A 19,854-nucleotide genomic window follows, 5' to 3' on the forward strand; every position below is an offset into this window, starting at 1 on the left:
AACATTTGGACTTATGGGGCCATTCTCATTCAAACCACTACAAAAGGAGAGAACTAATTTCTGCAAGTTGTCCTTTAACCTAAAACACAAACCATGATACATGTGCATGCACACATAATGAGTAAATTTAATAAAAAATAAAGAGAAAAAACTATCAAGCCCCTGTATCTTCCATACAAGTAAGAAGACAGTTTCTAGGGAGCTGGGTAATTAGATCTGAGTTCAAAACTTGCCTTCATTTGACTCTTAGTAACTTGAATAATCAGGTTTAAAGCTCAGTAACAGAAGCACAGACAGTACTCACCTGTTGTTGTTTCACTGTTAGAACTTAACTTCATTCAATAATTGGTAATTAGGAACACTCAAATTTCAATACTTTCTCATTTTCCTACTGGAGACCTAGCACTAAAGGGCATAAAAAAGGCTATCAATCACATAATTGTATGACATTGTTTGAAAATTCTAAAATACATTAAAATTTTTAATTGCATTGAATTTTGTCGGTTCTTAACCAAAAGTAAGTGTGTTTTTGACTGATACATATGAACGCCTTTTAAAAGGCTCTCAGCAACTTGTAACTATTTGAATCCTCAGAGATGTGTAAGAACTTCTAGTTGTGACTGTTTTCTTAGAAGCAAACTTTCTTTTTCACCAGATTATTAACATTGAGCAAACATTGTTTTTAGGAGGTAAAAGAAACTGTGGAACAATTTAGATTTTTCAATGAAATATGATGCAGTTACACCAACCAACTCACTTTAATAATTTCTCAACACTGATGTCAATAGCATCATTTTGTATGCTTCTGCTTGTTAAAATTAATCTTATTAAGGAAATGAATTCCACTATTTCATCCAAGAGATACTACTGCTTACTTAATTTCCAAAATGAGACATGGGTTATGGAAATCTTTTTAGTTTTTTTATGAAGTCCAATAAATAATATAATTTTAATAACTAGCATTCTATGCTCATACTGATATTTTTGGTTGTGAACCTAGCTTTTAACAGATGAGGCACCTCTCTAGCCCAGTTCATACTGTTATCTGCATTATGTAATTATGTCTACTTGAAAATTTATGTCATCAATATTTTTCCAATGTTTACAAGAATTGGAATATAAAAAAGTTCTTGTGTAGTGTTCTCATGATGCTTTCAATAGATATCCACATTATAAGACTATCAATGGACAATTCTACTTTTAATAAGATTTTTCATTAAATCTTGTAGAAAGGGTTTGAGAGCTATGTAACATTTAAATTACTGTAATTTACAAGAAGAAAGTTATCGACCCAGAGATTAATAGAGCTTAGTCAGATTAATATACCTTAGCTGTAAGAATGCAAAGTGTATGATATCACTTGGGTTAAATGGAACAATTTCTTACAATCCTTATACAAGCATTGCATGACTGTTGATCTTGATGCATTATAGCAGACACCTGAAAATATTTACATCCCAGAAACTTGTTAACATGTTAAAGGTAAAAGGAATCTGTGAACATGTTCAAGGCAAAGGTAACTAATATTACGGACCTTGATATGCCAAAGTGTCAAGTGGGAAAATCTCGTCACATAGGTACTTAAATGAAGAAATAGCGTAGGTCACAGAGCAATAAAAAAGGAATTCAACTTGCTGGCTTTGAAGATGGAGGAAAGGCAAAAAACAAAGGAATGCAGTTCCCCTCCAGAAGCTGAAATTCTCCTTCAGCTACAGCCAGCAAGACAATGGGGACCATAGTTCTACACCCACAGAGAACTTCATTTAATCACTGACAGGAAATGAGCAGGAAACAGATTTCCCCCAGAGTCTCAGCCCTGCTGACACTTGCATTTTAGCCTGCTGAGACCGGTACCAAACGTATGATCTACTAACTGTAAAATAATACATTTGTTATGCTTGAGGCCACCATTACACATTAACTCAATACTAAAGCAATAGAAAACTAATAAATGGGGAGTTTGAATTTTTATTGAGTGCTTGCATATAATTAAGCAATAGGGTAACATTGTCCTTAAGAAAATATTAAACATACTGCGTAGAAAAGCACACTAGGAGAGAGCTAAAAAGAGCATACCAGCTATAGCACTGTCCATGGTAGCTGGGTTCCATAGGGAACAGGAGTAGAATAATACAATAAGAAATTACACAGGACAAGTACGGGGGCACATGCCTGTATTCTGAGCACTTGGGAGGCAATTGCTCTGTGAGTTCCAGGCCAGTTTGTTCTACATAGCAAGTTCTGGGCTAACCAGGGCTACAATGTGAGACCCTGTCTCAAAATCAAATCAAAATCCAAATAAACAGGTTTGGCAAAGAAATTATACAAATATCAGCAGACAATAGCTAACACAGATCAGAAAAGAAAGTAACCAAATTTGACCCAATATTTTCCTACAATTTTGTCAGCTGACAATCTGTAGGTGAATCTACTTTTCTATATCACCACTCACAACAAAAAAGATCTCTCGGCTACCAGACTGCGTCTTTCTTTTAATCCTACTGAAGCATTATCTAATTAAAATATGAAGTAAAAGGTAGCAAACATTTTGTCTGGAGGGGTAGTTCAGTGGTCCAGACCCTGGCTAGCATTCTCAAAGCCTGGGTCCCATACAAGCACCACATATTACAAGAAACTTAATTTAGAAGAAGCAAATGTCTGCACAAATGAAAAGGCATTAGAGGTATCAAAAGCTTTGAAATCAAGTAACCCTGGGTTTAAATTATGGCTTCACTTATGATTTTGATAAAGCATACTGAACAAGCTAATTAACTTACTTGAAACTCTGTTCCTGTGACTGTAAAAATGGAGAATACATTTGTGTATGCAGTTTGGGAGAAAAATCATGGAAGGTGCTTAGCACTCAATAAATTATATTAAACACAGTAAACCAGGATATTTTTTAACAAGATAAATTTCATATGAAATTCCAAGTACCTGATATACATGATAAAGTTTTAAACTACTTTATTTTCTTAATGAGGGATATGATTTCACTTCTCCACTGAATCACATTTTAAGATGTACTTTGAAACAAGTTGGGCATGCTCTCACCTTACTTAGTATACCATAAATGTCAAATCATGAGTAAAAAAAAAGATAACTTCATCATAGTGAATTATATCAGCAAAAATATTTTAGTGTAATGGGAAAATGATATAATGCCACTTTAAACAAATATTCCATTATATAATTTAGATGAAACTATTACTTCTTGGAAAGCTATGGTTACTATTATGTTATAAAAAGCATCTGACCAATGAATTATTCCCTGTCTAACATAAAGGATGGCCTTCTATTTTGTTATTTAAAATGATACTATCTGGGTTGAGTATAAATTGATTTATTTTGAATAGTATGTGCACTATGCATTTTAAAATCTGGTACCTATTTCTACTTTGTGCCCCATTAGGCTCAGACCCTTTTTTCTTCAGTAGTGTTTTCACTGCCCTTAAATCAGTTATCAAAATTGAAAGCATTTAATGCTTATCTTGGTTCAGAATTTTCACAGACATAAAACATGCATAAAAACAGAATGGAAGATGAAGAATAGTCATTCTGATTGACTGCAAGGACTATATCGGCCTAATACTCAGCAGTTATTCTTGGCATGCAACACTGAGTAACTGTTGAATGTTACTAATTTAGAATATGATGGCTCCTGATTTACAATAGTTACACACACACACACAGACACAGAGAGAGAGAGAGAGAGAGAGAGAGAGAGAGAGAGAGCTGTAAAATACACATTGTGAATCGAACATTCTGAATTTTGACCTTTTCCTATATTAACCACATGCAATATGATTGCCTTTTGTGATGCTTCGAGAGCTGAGAGCTACAGCTCAGACACACATGATGGCGATAAACAATAGACCTTACAGTGTGCAGTGATGACAGACATAGATGGTGAGTAAGTTAGGTGTACTGAAGTCATTGTTTTTTTCCTTGTGATATTTCCAACTTATAGGATGACTGAAAAATCAAGTGAATTTTGAATATCTAGAATAACATGTATATGGTCTCTTTGGTATACACTTGAAGAAACATATAGTAACACACTCTGACTGTCATTTCAACTTAAAGTATCTCACAGCTTCTCCCTTAACTCTAATAAAGCTATTTACATAGATATTTACCAGTCTCTTAGTGATTTCTCATTATTCCCTCTCTCAAATTTGGTTCTACACACATCTTGCCAAAATAGTCTGTAAAATTAAGGGGTGTAATCCCTAGGAACTGTGAACTTCCTATGACAGTGTGAAGATTTGCAATTCTGCCTCTTGCCCTTTTGTGGGCAGACACTTTGCATTTTCCCTTTAAGAATAAAAACAATGCATCAAGAAAAATTCCTGGCGAGTGGAATTCTATGAGATACCCGAAAGTAAAAGAAACACAGCTGTCTTTTTATACATTGTTTATGTGCAGTACTTTGCGAGCTTATTAAATGATTTTGAGAAGTTTTTTTTTTTTAATACACAATGGGATTGATTTGATGAGAAATTTTAACTTTACTTGTACATGACAGGCTAAAATATCTTTTTTCCCCTGAGACAGTGTTTCTCTGTGTAGCTTTGTAGACCAAACTGGCCTCGAACTCACAGAGATCCGCCTGCCTCTACCTCTCGAGTGCTGGGATTAAAGGCGTGTGCCACAACCATCAAGCTATGCTAAAATATCTTATGGAGCTAAAAGAATAAATGTTGATAAGAAGGAAATGCAGTGTAATCATAAACCTCTAAAAAGAAAAGTGTGAAAATACTAAACGAAAGTGCTGTTTACCCCTCGTGGAACTACATAGAGGGCATACCATTCACAGTACCTACTACACAGCTAGTTTAGCATAGAAACACTGAGTGAGAACAACTGAAGAACCAAGTGCCTGGAAACCATGACACATGGGACAGTTTCCATGCCTGGCTGTATTCAACAAGAAATACTTTTTAACTGTACTAGCTACACGTACTCCACTGGGACCAGGGAATTAAAGGAGGAGAAATTGATTTTGTACTATACAAGGAAGGGCTGTAAAGAAGTAGTGAGTTCTTCTTCTCCGACAATGTTCAAGTAGGACATGGACTGCCATCTTTGAGAAGGGATTCCTGCACTAATTAAAGGGAGTATGAGTTCTCCAAATAACTCAAAGGTCACTGGGATTTTCTATTAATAAATGATAAGGTAAGCTTTCTGCAAATCAGGGCAGTGCAAATTCCTAACGGCCATGCCACACAAGTTACACAATAACACAAATTAGTCTAACATACTAGTCATATTATTTATTGACATAATTTTGTTATTTAGCAAAAAATCAGACACACAAGTAAAAGTTGATGTGCTAACTGTGAAAGCAACTAAATATTCTAATTTGAGACTATTTTAACTATTTCAGTAGCTAAGAAAGATTTCTAAAACTACAGGTTTTAGCTTTTATCATGAATTAATAGAGGGCAATCTTAGCAGAAAGAAGGGAAAGAAAATATCAAAATCATAAAATATACATTTTTGTTATGTCTGTCTTTTGAATCATCCAAAAATGAAGAAAATTAACATAGCATGAAAAATGTTTTTCTTGGGAACTCTGAGGACTAAATTTTATTGATTAAAAAATTGCTATGAAATACTACACTGGTGGCATTAACTATAAAGTGTATTTTACATAGTCAACCAATTTCAAACAGAAAGCTAACTAATTGCAATTATAGGGATGAAAGAAGGACAAATTCTTTCCAGTTCAAATTAGTTTAAAATATCTCACAGGATCCATCTTGCTAAAATACACTATTACAATGCATCATCTAATTCTTATCTAATTATTTTCCTCCTTTGTGCCACACTTCTATTACTGATCAAACTTGATGCTTGCGAAGAAAAGAAGAAAACATTGCTAGAACTAATACTGTTTCAGTGTGCCTTTAGAATCTAACAATGTATTAATCCTCTAACATTGGTCTGTAGGATCCATTTGCTGCTTTAAAACGATGAATACCAAAACACTGGCAAACCACTTAGATGTGGTTGCCCTTTCAGCTTTATTAATTTAAGCCAAATGACAGGGGAATTTATATGGTTTGCACCTGTCAAGAACAGAGTCTTTACTAATATTGTTTCCACTGACCAGCAGAACCTCCCTGAGGCTAAGGTTGAACTTCAACCTACTGTTGAACAGACGGGTAGCACAAACATGCCACCAAAGACTCAGTTTGTATTAACACAATCCCTTCAGAAATCCAGATGGATGGCATACCACTCTGCACATGTTCAAACCTGAAACTGAAGACCGTATCTATTCAGTAAACAGGTCCAAAAAATTATCAAAAACATATTATGACATAATAGAAAATATATTTTATGCTACATAAAATACTTTTCCTTAAAGGTGCCATAGTCTCTATTATCTTAAACCCTTGAAAATATTGAGATATTTCAACTACCTAAAAAAGAGAAAACAAACTTGAACTATAAAATCCCCAAGGAGCAAAACTAATATTTCTGTTCAGTGTTTACAATGAATATTCTGTACTGTAGCTGATGCTAGCATAGCGGTCTTAACCTATCTACAGTATCAAAGTAAAGTTGGAGCTAAAAAGCACTGACACTGGTTTTGGAAAGATAATGTTAGAGCTTTCAGATTTTGTAATACCTGCTGAATTCCTACAATACATTAGGCCTGTAACTAAGAACACCTGGTTTTGGCAGCTCAGTCTTTGAGAAAATACTTGCTTCCAATCAAAAGAATGTAATATGTGTCTGACAAATCACATTACATAATGCCAGAATATTGTAAATTATTGTTTGTGCTGCATAGGCATACATACAAGAAGACTGTATAACAACTGTGAATAACTCTAGATTCTAGATTACTCAAAATATTTCCCCAAATTCTAAGACATGATTTTAGAGGTCAACGTGTAACAGGTCACAATATACCACTGAATGAGAATTTAGCTATTCCATTGCAATGCAAAGAGTTTAAAGTGTAACAGAAACAAAATCCAAGATTTATTTGCTAGTAAAAAGTTTAAGAACAAATATTGGCACCTGACCCAGTAATCTAACTTAATTTTGATCATTTGGAGGTTAAATTTTTATACTAAACTTAAACATCATGTTGTATACAGAAAGGAGAAAGGTTGTAGAGTAGAAAGCCCTGATGACAACAACACAGTAAACACTATGTTTTCTTATTGTTGGCCAAATGAATCAATGAATTGTGATCTAAAAGTTAAAAAGTAAACAACTTAACAGACTGCCCAAGTGAGTCTTTTCTGTATCAAACATTTTTTTCTCTCCATGTATATTCACTTAATATTTGGTAGTAATGCATTTATAAAGAAAAATAATGTGGGATCAATTTAATGCTATTGCCTGGTACCAGTCAAAATAGTCCAGTCTAACCTTTAGATCTTCAAACATCTTTCCACCCTACCTATGTGTACTAATACTAAATATCATTCACCATTGCAAGATCACAGTATTTTCTAGTTTTTACCTTCTAAACTAGGTCAAACAGATAAATGAATTCTTCAAGGAAAGAATGACATTCATTAAAAATGTTGTATTACCTTGTATCTGAGCTTGTGGCTAGAAGGAATTAATAAAATATGGGCATATATTTTATACATAACATTTTGAAAAAGGGAAAACAAACTATAAAAGAGGATATAATTTTGATCATTTGAACAGTGAAATATAGTAAAAATACCACAAACATTAATTACTACTATTCATTATAGACTAGAGATCTTTGCAAGGGTCTTGTTTTGCTTACAGTCAAGTCATCTTTTTCATTAGCCAAGATTCATAAAGTCAGGAAGCTATCCTATTTTCTCAAATAATTGGAAGGAGCTCCACTAATTGTCACCTCCCATTAATTTGTGTTTTTGCTAAATACAGCATCTGAAAAACAAACATATCTGTTGTCATTTCACAAATATCACCTAAATTATTTCACTTCACGAAAGAAAAGGAGTTTACTATCCAATCAGATAAAATATCCCAGAACACAAACGAGGAAGATCATGCAAATGATCTCAAAACGATTCTGAAATGCCCTCATTTTTCCCCCGTGCTTTCTAGGCAATCAGTCAGCTTCCAGTGAAAACATGATCATACTTCCTCAGCAGCTGAGTGCATGTCAAAGGACCTGGTCATGGGGTATCTGAGTCTCACATGAAACTAAGTTTAAAAGTGGCAACTCACAACAGACTTCTAAATGCACATTTCACCTAAAGCAACAAGAATTCCCACATTCAGAGTTCAAACACCCCTATTAGCCAAAAGATATCCTTGTACTAATAGTGTTTTCTCAAAAGTTCCAACTTCCCTCCAATGATGCCTCCTCTAGAAGAAAAGGATTCTGAACAATATTTCCAAAGAACAGTTCATCATACCCTCCTGAATTTTCTTTTTAAATCTACATTTTATGGATATAATTCCAAACAGATTTTCCAAAATATTTCTATAGGTTTTTACTCAAAATACATTTCTACAACAGCTGTTTGTAGAATACTCTTTTCAATCTCTAAATATATAAGTAACTGCCCATAGAAAAGCCATCCAAATTTGAACTTAGAACAACTTGAATGAAAACTAAGAACGATGTAATATCACTCATTCATTAATATTTATACAGAACTAGAAAGTAAAAGTCTTGGATGACTCATTTGATGAACTGTGAATGTTTCAAATTCATCCAAAATAATTCACAAAACATTTCCATACTTAGCATATCCCAAACATCAAACATAGCAGATTTTAAACCATGACACAAAAGAAATCACTGTGTTTCAGATACACAAAAATTCCAAAAATCTCATGTTAAACATTCAATTTTCCTTAGACAATCCCTTGGCTATACCTTCACACCAATGATTAGATTTGCATTTAACACTTTAAAAACAATAAACTCTAGGAAAACAAAAACAATGGTAATGTGGGCATGCCAGTATCTTTAAATGCAAGCAAGCGTGAGGGTGTTTTTTTGTTTGTTTTGTTTTTTTCTTTTTCTTTTTGTTTCTTAATCTTGTCAGATGGGGGATGTTGCTATTTGCAATGCCCCTCCCACGTTTTGCCACACAGCAGATTCATGAATGAAATCCCGCTTTAATATCCTATTTTCTCTCACTTACATGTATGCTGGAGAAAGTGGAGTTGACCTGGATGTTTTAAGCACAGGAACTGGGAATTTCCAGATAGCAGGAGAGCTCGTTTTCCATTTCAATGGCATGTTGTCACCACGGTACTACAATAACAGTAAACAGCGTTTCCATAACAGACTACCAACTAGGACTTCCACTCCACATTGTACTGACACAGCAGCCGCGGAAACAAGCGAAAGATTCTGACAGTGCCCCTAAACCGACGCTTCCAATCTGTACAATAGGACTGCAAGGTACCGCCTTTAAATCCTCCTGTCCCCTAAAGCAATAAGATGATTCTATCCTTCCAACTCAACAATAGTGCCACCTCGTTAGGAAAGTGTTGGCTGCAGTGTGTGTGTGTGTGTGTGTGTGTGTGTGTGTGTGTGTGTGTGTGTGTACACTGTACTATGCATAGTACACAATGCAGCTTTACTTAATAAAAAGCAGCTATAGTGCTTAAAAAAAAAGCTTGCAATACCATTGTTCTACCTTAACAGGAATACTGCTGCATTGTACTATGTTCTGCACCTATTAACCTGATTTCTGACCAACAGCAGAAAAAAATAGATGGGTTTCATATAAGAATGGAACAACATACCTACTCAGAATACATTTGTCATCCTCTGAACATTCTTCTTTTGAGCTGCAACAATACAAATGGGATATAAACCTCAGCATAGCCTTAGGCCACAGCTAATAGAGATCAGTGACTAAATTCAGCAGCCTGCTTTCCTCCAGTGCAAGCTCTGGCCACACAATACAAGAATGCCATTATGAGAAAAGCCCATTTAAAAATGCCAGGTCCTCTGTTTTCCAGTTAGAAGAAAGCAAAATGTCAGAGCAAATATAAACTGCTGAAGAAGTCTGCGCACTCTTCTAGTAGCTTCTGATTCAAGTTGCACTCTTTTCCCTATTTTTATTTCCAAGCCGATGAGCAAAACCTCATACATCTACAACATGCTGTGGTAACACGAATATCTCTCTGTCTTCTGCAGCACAGAAGTACAGAATAGCGCGCTCTTAATAGCAGTCCTCGGAGAGACGCTATCAACAATCTAATTCAATACTGCCCTCCCTTTCTTCCCCTTTTCTCCTCCCGCTCACCCCCCTTACTCCTCCTCCTCCCCCAAACAGCTCACAAATTGTCTAGAGGAAAGACCGACACTGCCGGCCAAGCAGGTGTCCAGCAGGGACCACTCCACAGCTCAGCAGCGGTCCAGTAACCTCTTGGGATTAGCGATTGTAAAAGAGGTTCCAAAAATTGAAGCTACTGTAAAAGCAGCTTGAGGTATTCCATGAAAGCAATGTCAAATAAAGGGTTCATCTACATTGTTTTAAAATACCGCCTGAAAATCGTGTTGTAATTAAGCCCAAAGAGATTGGGTGTTTTGCGCTTTTGTTGAAAGCAGCAAAATAAATTCACAAAATTTCTATGCAATTTCTAAAAATAAAAATAGGCTAAGTTAAATTAGTATTATCTGCAACTCTTCCTTCACAAGCTGCAAAATATTATTTCTCATATAGGCAAGTTGCTGTCTCTAAAAACCTTCCTTCCTAAAACCCATTTCTACTAAAAATAAAATCTTGTCTCCATTAATGCATACTTACTAAAGGCAGACCACTAATAACATAAAAGCCACTACCTTTTAAAAACAATAACTGCAACAACAAAGAGCTCATATTTATTCTTATACTCACTTCCAAACAACGAACAATAAACATACCTCCAGCCAAATTTTTGGCTTTCAAAGATTCCAAATTGTCCCTGGTTTCTAAGGCCTGAGACTCAGTCCTTTAAAAATATTTTTCTTTTGTATAAAAACAAACAAACAAAAACTACAGATGAATGTTTCTATATTAAGAAACTTGCTTTCAAAAATCCCAAAATACATCATCTAATACACCAGAAGTACAGCATGAAATCAACTAGGATAATCACAACTCCTTTTTAAAATGCATTATGGAAGCAAAAACATTTTCCATGAGATATAAATACAGATGTAGAAGTGGCACTCACATATACAGTAATATCTGGAAAGACAAGGTTTATGTTGAAGCGCTGACCAGTAATCCATAGACTATAAATATTAAATTAATATCAGACATCACCACCTCCAGTATAAGTTTTATTCTATCATACATTAACTACTTCTCAAAAAAACACGCCAGAGAATTAAATTATATTTCCAACTCCTTCTAGCACTCAACACAAAACTCTCTCAGAGAAATCTTTAAATGAATCAAAGAAAAGAATACTAATCAACATCTTAGCAGTCAAAACACACTTGATAAAAAACTTCACAAATATAAATATATCATAGTCAGTATCTCACAGTGGAAAATTTTATGTTGTCTAGCAAAAAGGCCGCAGAAACAGTAAGCAATGGCAAGTTGTTTGAAAGTGAAAGAAGGAAAAGTACATACGTAAACAATACAGACAAGCATGCATAGATGTATACACAAAGCTTGGAATGTCTCATCCCAGAATGAGTTTCTAGTAAAATTTCAAAATATGAAGCACGTGCAGACATTCCAAAATATTAAACATAAATACCAATATATTAGCTTATGTAGGAACAAAAAGTATATGTTAGAAAGGAGATTTGGGCTTTTATGCTTATGGCAATTCTACAAAGCAATGTGACTTCACCTTCTGAGGACAGTGACTCCCAGACTGCACCAAACCACAGTAACAAGTGTTTCTAGTAGTTATCTTCCCAGAGAGACACCTCAAAATTGTTGAACAGAAAACAGGGTGAGAGTTTTATAACTCTCTGAAGTATACAGTTAATGACCACTTTCTTACAAATATCCTCAAGGTATCATTCTACTCTTAACAATCAACTGAGTAAAAGAAACAACCCAACAATTCAACAAACAAACACTGTTATCTAAAATCATTAAGCTCCAGAAAAACCAATCAAAATCAATCTATTATGTCAATTTTCAATCTACATTTCTGAGAGACTTGGTGTTAAATAGAATTATCTTAATAGCTTTTCAAAGTGAGAAGAAACTAAAACTACAACTTCTTCTTCACATTCCATTTTCACTATCCTAAAAGACTTGAAACCCAGAAAGTATTAGGCATGACTGAGATAATTTGTTTACATTCAGTTCTAGGGTTTGGGTTTAGTCAGTTGCTACATCCTTTGTAATTATCTGTCACAAGCAAATAAGCATTTTTCCAAGGACATAATTCATATGGTCTGTGAATTATCATATATTTTAATCTACTTAACAACACCATTCCTCATATATCATTTAGAAATAGACTTCACTTAGGTAAAATCGCCCCATTGCAAATTAGCAATATCAAAATTAACTAGATTTTACTCTCTTAGCAGAGAGTCTAATAGCAATTATTGAGTGTAATCATAATTGCCATTCTATCCCAGAACCCAAAATATTTGCATCTATAGATAAGAAAGAGAATGACTAAATATGTATTTAAAATATAATTTTACTCAGATTCAGTGAAGCACTACTTTGATTCTGAGATTCATAAACATCCCTCATCCATATCACAGGAAGCCCTAATTTCATTTACAGAACACTTAAATGCTATTACATAGCACTGCATAAGACAGAAGGATAATCTAAAGGATATTCCAAGAATTTTATGAACATCAATTACTTAAGTACCTGTGAAATATATATATCAGAGATAAAATAGCCAGAAGGCAATGACGGTTCTTGGTCAACACCATAGAAACAAACATCATTCTTGAACAACTCCAACAACACAGAATCCTATGGCTTCCAAACTAGGAAAAGAAGCTTTTTAGAATTGGTAGATTCCATAGAAACCATCTTTTTAAGTATTTTCAATACAGAGATGAAAAAATCTGAACTCAGAGAAGTTAATTAATCTACTGTCATAGTGGTGACTAGAAAAGACTGCTCTCAACCTCCGAGTCCAGGATGACTTCTGCAGGGTTCCTAAAATCTTTGCATTCAGAATAGGCATTAGACACATGCTTCTATATAAAGTGAGCCACATCCTATAATCATCGCAGCATATCCTAAAAAGATAATAACTAAGAGATATTTAACCCTCCTGTTGGATGCCCACCGAAAGACAGAAATGAGACAGAATCACCCAAATGAAAGGTATACATACAGAACTTTAATTCTAGAATGTGTAGAAGAATGGCCAGGTGAAAAATAACTAAAGCACAACTTAACACAGTCTTAGCATAGGGAAAATAGAGACAATGCTGCTAATATTCTTGACTCTTTTTTTTGTCAGTGTTAATATCCATAAATAATTATAAACATGTGAATTTTCTTACTGACTGCTACAGTCTGTCAATATCAGTTCATCAAATGAATTCACTCACACTTGAGACTAGTTTTTCTATTACTTTCTTGGTAGGCCTAAGAACACATATTTTCCTACCAATTTTTGTTTGATCTTGTGGTAGTTACAGTCAAAGACTAATAGGAGTAGACACAGTGTAATTCTCAATCTTGACATTACCTCTTCAGACCAATCTAGAATATCAGTGTTATTCATGTTGTCCTCACAGGACTGTTATAGATCATGCCAAGCTACATACTCCATTTATGTTCTACCAATTAATTAGTAAAAGTATGTAGATGGCAACCAAATATGAAATCTGGCCAAGTAAGAAAAAAAACAGAAAAAGAAATGTGAATAACACATTAAAATTCTTTGGAGAAATACCTTCACAGTTGTAGTTATACACACGTGTGCATGTATCTTTCACCCACAGTAAGATTATACGTACTTGTGTATCTTCTTAGTTTGTTTTTGTGAACTTGAATACAGAATATGCAATAAATTTCTTCGTAGATAATTCATACACACAATGTTGTTAATCCACCTCAAATGTTTCTCACAGGATACTACATTGGAAAATTCTATTTTGAAAATTTCCCTAACAGAGCTACATAGAAAAATATTGTCCCACACCAGATCTATACAGACATGAACAATTACAGCTATGACTACTCCTGATTGAGAACCACTATATTACGCTTATATACATATGCAAGTGCAGAAAAATCCCTTACTCCAGGTAGCATAAGTAAAATGAAGGCCAGGATTTTGTAACAGCTCCAGTGGCTAAGAGTAATATGTCATGCAGTGGTAGAATGCAAAGAACTAGTGTACTAAAAATGCTTTTAATCCCAGCACTTGGGAGACAGAGGCAGATGGATCTCTGTGAGTTCGGGGGCCAGTCTACAGAACGAGCTCCAGGACAGCCAAGGCTGTCTTGAGAAACACATCTTGAAAAACAAAAACAACAACAACAGAAAAAAAATACTCGACATAAGAACCAAAGAACAAAAGAACCAAAATTGTAGGTAAGGAAAGTCATGGTTGAAAGGGGAATGGAAAGGACATACTGGGTTTTACATTAAATGTTTACAGTTGGAAGATGTAGATGCACAGGTTAAGATACACGGGACTTGGTTAAACATAGGTTAATTTTATTCGGGAAGAAGTCATTTACATAAGGAATCTATGACCCGAAAGTTTCAGCTCCAAGCATCCACACCCAGGCTTCTCTCCATGACCCTACCAGAACCAAGAGAGCCAGCCTTTCCCAGACCCCAGACCAAATACCACACCCTCAGGTACACATCTGTGACCACGGTCAGCGCTACAGGTGCAGCTAGGTGGATCTCTAAAACAGGAAATCCTACTTGATTGCCATCTACATTCTTTTACTAATTAATTGCTAGAGCATATCCAAGAAGCTATAGGGCTGACAGGAGTAGGAGTGGGTGGACCAAGATAGTTCCAGTTGTTGAGGAACCAAAGGACCCACAGATTCTGACTATACTTACTCTGCTGCTAAAGCTAAAAAGATTAATGTTGAATGGTGAGTTCAGAATTTCTTGCCTTCCCTGCTGCCTATCATCTGGTAGTATCAACATTATTTATATCATTCTTTTTTTCTACCCTTCAGTATTATTAAAATATTTCCATCTGTTCAGAAATGTTTAATTCCAAACTAGAATGTCTGTATTTACTATGGGATGAGAAGTAGTAGAAATGAATGATGGATCAGGGTCACTTAAGTGTGCTCTGGAATACACATTGGTACTCTGCCTCTTCCCCCTTTTAGAGTCTGTAATGTAAGCAGTCTCTACCATATTCTCCCAACACCATGATATTCTTCCTTGCCTTAGATGTTCAGGATTCAGTTGACCTTGAGCTGAAACTTCTGAAACTAAACTGTTTCACTGAGGTATTTGTCACATTGATGAAAAATTGATCAGTCCAGATACTATCTGGATAAAAGCAGTACATGTTAAATAAAATCATCCATAATATATACTTACGTAAGTAAAATAAATTAGTCTATCAAAAAGATGTGCTTTCACCTCAAATAATAATCATTTATCTGGATAAATACCTCCCAGCAACTTCCTAAAGTTATCCTTAAATTACTTTGAGGGAAAAATATATTAATCCTTGAAACTTTTCCAAAATAAAAGGCTATCTGAAAATGTGCAGTGTGGCTCAGTAAAAAAACATCAGCATGCTTGAGGCTAAGAGTTTGATACCCATCAGAGCCAAACATAATTAAAATTAAAATGCATAGCGATTTTGAATGAACGATTAACAACATTGCTCTGTTGAAAATATTTAAGCTTTTGATGTTTCAGGACTTTGTTTTCATTTTGGTAACTTCATGTAGAAGCAGAACCAACAAAGTTGATTGAAGAAAATAAGGTAATCTTTGTATCTTTAAATCTTTATATTTGCACTATTTGGGTAAAGGTAAATAATTTCTCATGATGATTATTTATGATTGTTGAAATTTTTCAGTAATAAGCACACGGTATACCAAACAAAAAGAAAACCAACTTTCTATATTTTACACTATTTTAGAAATATCTAGTCTTTCATGAAGTTTGAGAGTCTGAATGGCCTTCCAAATAGATTTGCTTCAATGTTCCAATTGCAATTGATGAAATATTACTACTTTGAAAAATAAACACTTAAATACAAAGATCTAGTGCATTCCCATGATAACATTGGTGTTTTGGCTAAAACTGAGATTGGAAGATTACCTGATTATTTCTTCTCTTCTTCTCCTTGTTTATAAATCTTCATTACAGTACAACTACAACATTTTTTTGGTTGCCAGCAGTAAATCCTTTCATGGAAAGCTGGTCTCAATGATTCATTAAAATTATGCAATACTATATCAAATTACCATATACAGTGCTACGGTTTTCTTTTACTATTTTCTAGACATATACATTAAAACTTTAAATTTTCTACACATATATCCATTAACACTGCTACTATCAAAAAATAAAAATCCACCTGCCAGTGGTAGCACACACCTTTAGCTCAAGCACTTGGGAAGCAGAGGCAGGCAGGTCTCTTGAGTTCAAGGCCAACCTGGCCTATAGAGCGAGTTCCAGGACAGCCAAAGTTGTTGCACAGAAAGACCCTGTCTTGAAAAACTAAAACTAAATAAAAAAGAATTCAGAGCAATCTCAAGTGACTCCATCTCAAACCCAAACCCAATGACCCATTGCTATAACATGAAGGCCAACAGTTATGTTAAGGGGTGGTTCCCATTATTTGCCTTCTATGGAAGACCTTAAAGATTAAGAAACTTAGTCAATATCTCTATTTTTGTGACTGTTTCTAGAGTCTTCTCATTTTCTAATTTAGAATGCTTCTCTTTTGTGATTTTGAGCACTCCAAAATAGGTAAAGAATATCAAAAATGCACTGAAATATGACAAATATATGGTGTTTGGTCTGAATTATAGAAGCAGGTTTAAACATTATATAATTCATTTATTGTCCTTTATCTCATGTTCTACTATTCATTATATGAAAATTTGAGTAAAAATAGAATGTATCCACTATGTTGACCCTATATCTAAGCTAAAGATAATCTAAATCTTGGTTTTCATTTGCATTTTACTTGCATTTCTAAGTCTGCTATAGCCCCTAATTCATGCAGACCTACTTCATGTCTTCGAAATCAAATACATACCTTAAATAATCAATTATTTCTCACGGCATTCTGAAGCTACATAACACTTCATTCAATAAAGTATGTTTTCCTATTAGCTAGTATATAAGTAGTCATCATTCCCTTTTCAGCTTGATCTAAGTTATCGATACTGTTTAGCGTTTTTATCAGTCTTCCACTAAAGGGTCTGAGCAATTTAAGTTCCTATGAAACTGCAAGATATTAAAGCCAAAATATTTATGCTTGGAGGTCTCCAGAAATATAAATTTTCGTGATTCAGATTTGTAAAGTACAATAACACTTGTAAAAAACAAAACTTAAAGGAGTATCCGGACTCTAGGTGATAGGGAAAACATTAGCAAATTTATTTATTAAGACAATGCATTCCTGTCAAATAAATACATCTTTCTACCAAGGACTCTTGAATATATTATTCACTGTGCACAGTGTCATATAAATGCCTTATAAATCACAAATATCAAATTCAATAATTTACTGTTTAGTCAAAAGCCCCTTGAGAGAATGTGCATGATAAATGAGTTGTCATGAGTCACAGTGAAAAGTTTGCTAAGTGTTACAAATACACAAAAGAGCACATGCGACCTGACTGCATGTCACTTAAAGTCTAATCAGACAAACCCAAATGAGAAGGACTACAGTGATGTTGTAAAGCTTTAACCACACAGCACTCTGGAAAGCCTAAATTTTTAGACATTCTCCAAAAATATTTTCTAATTAAAAAATCTGGCAAAATTTAGCTATTAAAACACCAAAACTTATTTTTCACCTTTTAGTGACAGTTTTTCTCTGTCTTTTTACCTTCTTCAAGTTTAAAAGAGACACAAGCCTTTCTAAAATACCTTACAGTCTTCAAAATTCACAAAAGCCATTGTGGTATGCTTCAGATACAGACAGAAATGTGAACAAATGCTGGCTTTCATGCCTCACCCTTGCCTGCCCCTTGTCCTGACTGTCTTAGTTGATATGCTTTGACATAAAGCATAGAATCTGCTGAGAGAAAGATTGTCTTTCCTTGGCTCTTCAATAGTTAATAGTAAGGAACAGCAAACTTTTATACCTTTAAGGCAAATGCGTTCAAACACTAATGTGTCAGGAATCACATGGGGTGAATAAAATGTCATAGTCTGGGGGTGGGAACCCATACTCCGCATTTTAACCAAGTACTCAGACTCATTACCACACCAGGTCTAGTAGGCTTGGGGAAAGGCTGCCTTCAAATCAAGGTACCTAATCCCTGCCCAAATACCCAAGCTACAGTTTCCTTTCTCAGTCACTGGACTCCTTTGGCATATTGCATTGACTGCTCCCCACCATCAAACCAGTATCACAGCCCTTATCCTGCCCTCCCACATAAAAGATGCTTTCTGTTCAGGGGAAGTCTGAAAGCAAGGTGCCCAGCGGACAGAAACAGACAGACAGATGCTCAGTGGCAAAAGGTGCGGGAATTAGAAAACAAATCCAGTACACACATTAGATTGATTACGTAATACAGGTTTAAAAGTTAAAAACTTGTTTTAAACTTCATCCATTAGCCAAAAGGGACAGAACAAGAGACCCATGGTCTGGCTGCAACTCTAACACTAATTAGCTTAATGACCTCAAGTGCTATTTTTCTCTTCTGTATATTAGAGAAAAATTTTTGTTTATCTCACAGCAATGATAAAAAAAGCCAAACGAACTTAGGTTTGTGAGCTTAAACTGAAAAATACAAACACAATATCATGATGCAAATATTATCAACACAATTCTTAATCAACAGAACCTAGACATTAGTGGAAGTTTATTTGATAACTGAATGTCTTCAAATACCTCAGGGTCTCTTATTAAAATAAATTCTCATCAGAAAAAAAAACAGGTACAGGAAAATGTAGACCCTTTGACATACCCTGAAGTTGATTTTTTGAATATATCCTTGAAATCGGCTTGTTTTAAAGACAATTGCCTCCGTCTCCTGAAAGTGGAGTGCAAAAAAAATCTGGTTAATTGTGGCTCTACTGTATTTGGTTCAAATTTTTCAATGTATACCTTGGAAATATTTAATGTAATTTAATAGGCCATATTTATAAATTCTGAATACTGAAGGCCACACAAAACAATATAAATTAATTCTTACAAAATGTAACATAGAAAATCGTAAGATTGCATTTGTTTTTAGAAGCTTTCTTAATGTTTTAGAAATGATACAATGCATTAAGTACAATATGGATTTGCAGGTGATCTACAAAATCAAGCTAATCAAATTAACATAGAAAGAAACATTGTTTTTTCAGTAGATATACCCTTGGCCTTTGGAATGATGTCATTTTTTTAGCTTTTCATGCCTAAAGGTCAGCTATTTTCTGATACACTGCTTTGCCATAAAGACTGGAACGCAAATGATAGACATTTTAATCTTTCAGAGAACATATGGCTAATGTTCTTCTAGGTTAATTTGTTACCGTTTTTCTTATTTCCACACTGCTTGTAATTAATAAAAACAGGTAAATATATGTACAATCTCCTGTACAGAAAATTTATGGGATTTTTGGCGAAGTTTCTTCATATAACTAGCTCATTTGGAATAAACACACACACACACACACACACACACACACCTCAACATTAGACAGACATATTTCTGGTACTGCCTTAGGAATGCAGTTTTAAAAATAGAGACTACTACAGAAACACTGCAGTATATGCTGCTGACAATCAACTCTCCTTAAAAAATTACAA

General features: G+C 34.6%; 1 protein-coding gene across 7 annotated transcripts in view; it reads right to left on the bottom strand.

The window, feature by feature from the left end:
- Positions 1-19,854, bottom strand: part of Klhl13 (kelch like family member 13) — a 172,473-nt gene that overhangs the window by 46,806 nt on the left and 105,813 nt on the right. For 3 of the 7 annotated variants that reach the window (XM_013122803.3, XM_013122804.3, XM_005083140.4), the window contains one exon: positions 19,025-19,090. The exons of 2 other annotated variants lie outside the window; for them this stretch is intronic. In XM_013122803.3, the coding sequence (XP_012978257.1) occupies positions 19,025-19,090 (66 nt within the window). Of the gene's footprint in view, positions 1-9,128; positions 9,242-9,738; positions 10,159-19,024; positions 19,091-19,854 lie in introns of those variants that run through there. 2 more of the 7 variants (XM_013122807.3, XM_005083138.4) reach the window with 2 other exon arrangements.

This window comes from Mesocricetus auratus, unplaced genomic scaffold (assembly GCF_017639785.1).
Source record: "Mesocricetus auratus isolate SY011 unplaced genomic scaffold, BCM_Maur_2.0 Super-Scaffold_100003, whole genome shotgun sequence".
NCBI classification, from domain to species: domain Eukaryota; kingdom Metazoa; phylum Chordata; class Mammalia; order Rodentia; family Cricetidae; genus Mesocricetus; species Mesocricetus auratus.